The sequence below is a fragment of the Eubalaena glacialis genome, chromosome 18 (assembly GCF_028564815.1).
Source record: "Eubalaena glacialis isolate mEubGla1 chromosome 18, mEubGla1.1.hap2.+ XY, whole genome shotgun sequence".
NCBI lineage: Eukaryota > Metazoa > Chordata > Mammalia > Artiodactyla > Balaenidae > Eubalaena > Eubalaena glacialis.
The window spans coordinates 60,754,807-60,761,706 of NC_083733.1; the positions used below are offsets into that span (position 1 = coordinate 60,754,807).

General features: G+C 58.0%; 1 protein-coding gene across 1 annotated transcript; it reads right to left on the bottom strand.

Moving 5' to 3' along the window:
* Positions 1 to 758: 758 nt before the first annotated feature.
* PNMA8B (PNMA family member 8B) lies at positions 759 to 6,475 on the bottom strand. Its single transcript, XM_061172482.1, is given in 4 exon segments — positions 759 to 1,649; positions 1,651 to 1,959; positions 1,962 to 2,777; positions 6,383 to 6,475. Coding segments are annotated over 4 exon segments (2,022 nt in total). The 3' UTR covers positions 759 to 845.
* Positions 6,476 to 6,900: the final 425 nt, after the last annotated feature.

Consider the following 6,900-nt stretch of genomic DNA (forward strand, 5'->3'; position numbering starts at 1 on the left):
ACACTCTATATGAATTGTCCCAAACTGAAAATGTTGCAAATAATTCCCACTTTTTGAAAACACCGTGCAGGCTGAGTGACAGATTCAGTTTCTGGGCACCAGCAGGTGGCTTTGGCCTTGAGGAGCTGGTGTATTTCTACCAGCTACACTTCAGATGGGCAGGGCAGGTGTGGGTCTCTCTCTCTCTTCCTTCCCCTCCTCCCTTGGTCCCGGTCACCAGAGCCCCGCCCCTCCCTTTCCCTCCCCCACCTCTTTTCCCCTCCCCAAGGAGCAACCCCTCTGCCTCTCAGGCTTCTCTTCCTGGAATCATCTCCTCCCCCAGCAGGGAGGTTCAGCCTTCCTGACTAAGGCTCAGCGGCATCCTGACACCCCCTGCGCGGCTGGGTGGCCGAGCCTCCATCACAGAGTCCTGCCCCCATCAGATTGGGGCGGAGGACAGGGGCACAGAGACGCTGGCCGGAAGCATGAGTCTGGAAGGGATCGGGGCTCTACGAACAGCCAGAAAGAACCCACTGGCACTGCTGGCCTCCCCCGGTGCCCAGTGTCCACGGACACGCTCACCCCTGTGCTAACGCGGGAGACCCAAAGACAATGCCGCTGGGGGGGCCCTGAGACCCCGTCCCATCACCTAGGGCTGCTGCCTCCGCGGGCGCCCGTTACACTCTTCCTTCTTCCATTGGGCTCGCTCGCGCCACCTGCAAAGGAGGGATTGAAAGGACAGGGGAGCCAGCGGCCGGCGGGCGCGCACTTTAGAGCTCAGAGCCCACGGTTCAGCGGTTGCCGCGGCGGGGAGGGCCGAGGGGCGGAGCTGGGGCCCCACCAGCAGCTGCAGCCTCGCCGTGGCCCTAGCGGCACTTGGGGGGCAGCCTCTTGCCCCGACCAGCCTTCTTCCCACGCGTGGACTTGGAGCCGGCGGGCGGCTGAGCCCTGGGCTGGCCGCCCTTGGCCTGCGTCCCAGCGCCCACGCGCCCCTTCCTGCTCTTGCTTCCCGCCGCCTCATCCTGGGCTTCCGTCTCGGGAGGGATGCCCAGCCCGCCGGGGCCGCCGCCTCCCCCTCGGGTTTTGCGGGTCCCCGACGGGGCAGGAGCCGCTGCCCAGCCCGCCCAACCCAGGGCCCTAAAGGCCGTGTGGGCCCGCTTGGCCCGGGGCTTCCTGGACGTGCAGTCCTCGGGCTCCGACTCCTCGCTCTCCACGTCCTCCGACGTCTCCTCCGACTCCCTGTTCCCGCGGGCCGCCAGCAGCGCCAAGACCTCCCCCAGGTTGCCTTTAGCGCATCTGAACCTCCCGCTCTGCCAGGCCTTCTCCTTTTCTTCCTCCGTCACCTCAGCCACGTCTTGCACCGCCAGGAGCGCCACTAGATCCAGGAGGCCGCCCTCATCTTCCTCGTCCTCGCCCCAGCCCGCCAGCGGGCCACCGGGAGCCTTCTTCCCTTTGGAGGTGGTCTGAGGCTCAGCCACGGTGGAGATTCATCTCAGCAGGTACCCGCCGTCTTTGGCCTTCCTCAGGACCACGGCGTCCACCTGGCGGCCTGCCTCCTCCACCTTCACTCGGGTTCCGGAAGTGTCCTTGGCCATGACGGACAAGACCTCGGGCAGGGCAGCTTCCTTGTCGCTCCAGCCCAGCAACTCCATCACAGAAGCGATTTTCAAACATCTCGTCGCGGGCGGAGTGGTCCGCGGGGTCTGTACAAGCTACAATGGCCACAAACTCGGGAATGTCCACCCCCTCTCTTTCTTGATCCCCGTTTTCCTGAGACTTGCTTTGGGAGGCGTCGCTGCCCATGGTCTCCTCGTCCGACGCGTCTCTCACTGCGAGAAGGGCCACTAAGTCTGGAATTTCGCTCCGGTCTTCTTTGATGTTCAGGCTGATCAACTCAGCCCCAGGGGAATCTTTCTCCATCTCCCTCTTCTTGGCTTTGTCCGTCACCGTTGCCAGGGCCAAGAACTCGCCGGGACCGTTCCATCATCTCCTTCCCTCTGGAGGGCCCACTTCCTAAGAAGCTCCTTCGCGGCGGCCTGGAGGGTGGTGTACAGCGCGCTCTGTTCGCCATCCCCGCTCAAGTCTTCCTTGTCCATCTCCTCGATCACGATACCCAGGCTCTAGTCGGAACAGTCTTGGGACTCCCGCTCCCCGACGTGGATGGCCGCCCTCCACGCCCCACTTCTTGCTCTTCTGGTCAACCTGCTGCCTCTGGTTCTGTTTCTGCGACCCCGACGGCCCCTCCTAGCATCTTTGGCTGCACCAGGAGGGGGGCCAGCCTCCCTTACCCCCGGGCCCGACCCCAGAGCCAGGGTCTCCGAAGCGGGAGGGGTGGGCGTGTCCCCGGGGGCCCTGGCCACTGCGGCCTGTGGGGGCCTTTTATCCAGCAGCAAGCGTTTCATCTGCCTCAGGACTCTCGTGTCCTCCGCGCTGTCCTGGCACAGAACCCTCCAGACGCCGTCCTTGCCCGGGATCTCCTTGGGGACGGCACCGTGATTAATGCCCTTCACAAACTCCATCAGGGCGGCCTTGGCCTTCTCGTCCCTCATGGCCCTCGTGTTCCGCAGCCTGAACTTGCCCAGGGGCAGCAAGGCCGGCTTCAGGACGGCTTCGATGGCTGTCTGCTCCAGGTCCTCCGGGATGCCGGTGACCAGCAGGGCCCTGTGCACGTCCACGGCCAGCCCCCTGCACCAGTCCCCCAAAAGGCTCATGGTCACGGTGCCGCCTTTGGCGCTGATCGCGGAGCAGGAGGGAGCCCGAGGCGGACGTGGGCTGCGGTCCCCTGTGCAAATGCCACTCTGGAACAGCGCCACAGGGCTTGGACTTCAAGTTCAGGTGAATGTGGCAAGGCTCGGGCTCCAGCTGCCCCTGGGCGGCTGACGCAGCGTCCTTTTCCGAGGCCCCTCCCCACAGGCATCCTAGCATCCGCAGGAAACTTACGAGTCAAACCCAGGGGTGCCACCGGCCCGGCCCCTCTGCCCTTTGTTCCTGACAGAGGCTGGGTGACACCGCGGCGCCCGGGACAGGTGCTGGGGAGGGCGGCGCCGTGGGCACTCGGAGCGGCGCGGGGAGGGGCGCCACGCTCGCCTGCCTGTGGCCGGGTCTGGCCTTGCACCCTCTGCTCAATCTCAGCAGTTCCGGGCGACGGGGCTGCTCCGCCCTACGCCTGCGCACACGGGCTAGCCCCGCCTCTCAGCTGCACCCCATCTCCATGGCAACACTGCGGGCTGGAGCAGGGGTCGGAGTTGCTGGGGTCTGAGGAGCCGGCTCTGGACGAGCCTGAGGAATGGAAGACTCAGGGGGTGGGATCACCATCAGTGATGAGCCCCAAAAGGCCATATTCACAGGGGGTGAGACAGCAGTCAGGGGGACCCGAGCTCCTTCAGGGGATAGAGGCCTCCTTTCGGTAGAGGACCGGCTGCCTGCCGGGTTGTAATTCCCCTCCACAGTGTAGGTGGAGTTCAGGATACAGAGATGTAAATCAAGGGCTATGGGGGAAAAAGTGGTGGTGGGGAATTCCCTGGCGGTCCAGTGGTTAGGACTTCGCGCTTCCACAGCAGGGGGCACGGGTTCGATCCCTGGTCTGGGAACTAAGATCCCGCAAGCGGCGCGGCGCAGGCAAAAAAAAAAGCCTATGGCCTCCCACGGTGGAACCAGGACTCACTCAGAGTTTTCGGGCCTCACTCAGTGGGGACGGGCTTCAATAAGGGTACACAGGGGCTTCCCTGGTGGCGCAGTGGTTGAGAGTCTGCCTGCCAATGCAGGGCACACGGGTTCGAGCCCTGGTCTGGGAAGATCCTACGTGCCGCGGAGCAACTGGGCCCGTGAGCCACAATTGCTGAGCCTGCGTGTCTGGAGCCTGTGCTCCGCAGCGGGAGAGGTCGCGACAGTGAGAGGTCCGCGCACCGCGATGAAGAGTGGCCCCCGCTTGCCGCAACTGGAGAGAGCCCTCGCACAGAAACGAAGACCCAACACAGCCATAAATAAATAAATAAAAATTAAAAAAGAAAATAAGGGTACACAGGCCTCAGCTGGGAGGTGCGGGCATCATTTGGGGTCCACAGCCCTCACTAATGGGGTACGGGCCTCGTTCAATGAGGCCTCGCTCTTGCAGATGTTTCTGTAGCCATAACGATGCACGTACGATTCACCGTGTGTTTTTGTACACAGTTTCTGTACGTGTATGATCCTCAGTGAGATCAGACGTGAATTCCACAAGAAGGCATTTCCGCTGACTGGGTCCACAGGCTGGGACAGGTAAATATCATAGCTACTCTAAATACACATCTGCATCACCATCCTTTATAAACCTCCCCCACCCGCAACTCTATGTAAATCAGGCGCTGTGGCCCAGCTATTGAGTTTCTACTGCTGCTCGCTGCCCACGCAGTGACTCTGGGAAGGTCCCTGGGCTTCTCTACGCCTCGGTTTGCTCCTCTGTGAAATGGCGATAACCATTAACCCTACCTCATAGGATCCTAAGGGAGATTAAAGGTGATGATCCATGAAAGCCCTTGGAACAGAGGTTGGCTCAGAGTTGGTGCTCCATGAAAGATGGCTCCAAGAAGGAAGGGACTTCCTTTCTTGAGAACTTATCATGATATAATCATTTAACATAAATATATAAGTTAATTTAATTGTTAAATAAATAAGTATATAAATAAAGAAGGAACCCAAACACTTCCTTTTTTTTTTTTTTTTTAACGTAGAAAGAGTTTATTGCAAGGTTACCCTGGCAACTGGGCCTAGGGCAAACCAAACCGCTTATTCACTCTCCTACCCACGCCCCGGCAGCTCTTATTTTCCCTGCCTTCCTCTTTTCCTTTCGCCCTCCTGGTCCCCAAATGGATGTTATCCTTCTCTCTAGAACAGCGTTGTCCGACAGAAATATAATGCGAGCCCCCAAGGCAAGCCACATGCAAAATGTTAAGTTTGCTAACGTCCACCTTCAATAAATAAAAAACAGGTGAAATGAATTTTAAGAATAGATTTCATTTTTTATATAAATTTATTTATTTATTTTTGGCTGTGTTGGGTCTTCGTTGCTGTGTGCGGGCTTTCTCTAGTTGCGGCGCCATAGGCTTAGTTGCTCTGTGGTATGTGGGATCTTCCCGGACCAGGGTTCGAACCTGTGTCCACTGCATTGGCAGGCAGATTCTTAACCACTACGCCACCAGGGAAGTCCTGGCTACAAGTTCTTTGACCGCCATCTGGAAGCGGCATCCACATACCCTTTTCTTGAACCTGAATCTGGACAAGCTGTGACTGCCTCGACAAGTATGGCAGAAGTGATGCTATGTGTCTCCCAAGGCCAGTTATAAAAGCCTTTTGCCCACTTCTCTTGGAATATTTGCTCTCGAGACCTCCCTCCCGGGACATTCCTGCTTGAAACTTAACCTCCATGCTGTGAGGAAGCCCAACTCACACGGAGAGACCAATGGAGGTGCTCAAGTCAACATCTCCAGCTAAGCCCGGTTTTCAAGTCATCCCAGACCAGGTACCAGACATGACTGATGAAGCTTCCAAATGATTCCAGACCTTAGCCATTGGAGTCACCCCAGCTAAGGCACCAGACGTTGTGGAACTGAAAAAAAGCCATTCCCCATTACTCCCTTTCATTATGCTGACCTACAGACTCCATGAACATAATAAAACGTTTTTGTTTTATGCCAGTGAGTTTAGGGTGGTTTGTTATGCAGCAAAAATAACCAGCACACACCCATCCCATCCTTACTGCTTTGGACAGGTAACTAACCTCTCCGTGCCTCCATTTACGTCCCTGAAAATGGGGATCACCTTCTCTTAGCGTCGTCAGGAAGATAGGAGAGGTTGTGGCGTGCTCGCGCCCAGCAAACCCCCGCAGCACTCAGCAAGTCCTATTGAGGTTATGAATCAGCGGCCGGTCACTTCCAGATCACCCACAGCTGACCGTGACCGCAATGGGGGCAGCTTGCGTAGAGACCACTGCGAGCCCCAAGACCGTGTACCGTCCCCATCCCGGTGCCTCGGGTCCCTAATGATCTGCCCCAGCTCACCCTGGCCTCTCCCCATCCCTCGCTCCTCCACACCCAGTTTTCCCCTCCCTTCCCCTCCCCCCAGAGTTTGCGGAGACGGCAAGGAAGGGGTCCGCTCACAGACTCTGGAGTCACACGGACGTGACTTGAGTCAAGCCAGATCGCCTGGGTTCAGATTCCAGCTCTGTGTGACTCTGACAAGTCATCTGCCTTCTCTGAATCTGTAAAATGTGCACAGTAAGAGCACCTAAACTTGCGTTTAAATCATCAAAGCGCATGTATTAAGAGATATATAAATAATAGCGATTGTTGTTCTTGCTGTTAGTGTTGAACCCCAGCACCCCAATTCAGAGCTGAATCAACTTAAGCAAATTATTTCGCCCGCGCACTTGAGCGCTGGGGAAGCGCCTCCGCAGGTGCGTCTTTAAGTAGCGGCCCTGGAGCGCCGCCTGGTGGTCAATGTGGGCGCCGCAGAACTTCATCTACTGCGCGCAGAGCCCCCCACTATTCCCTCCCCGCGGTTCTGGGACCTGGTACATCCCTGAGAGGGGGGAGAGTGTTGAGGGAGGGGGTCCCAGGTTCGGGCATCAGATCTATCTCCCCGCCCCGCCCCCCCCCAAACTGAAGGGGCTGGTGTTGGAGGTTTGCTAGATTCAAGGTGTGACATCAGGCTCATGTCAGTCCGTACCACAATCACACTAACACACACAAAACACACACTGGCTCACACACACTCACTTGCATTCACACAAAGTGACATTGACACACACTTGGACTGAGCTACTCTATTCCCTCCTACAAACATACACACACACACACACACAATTTGCACACACCCAGAGACATACACAGAAACCCATTCATTGACACCCCGAGCCTCGCCCCACCTACATCCACAGAGAGACAC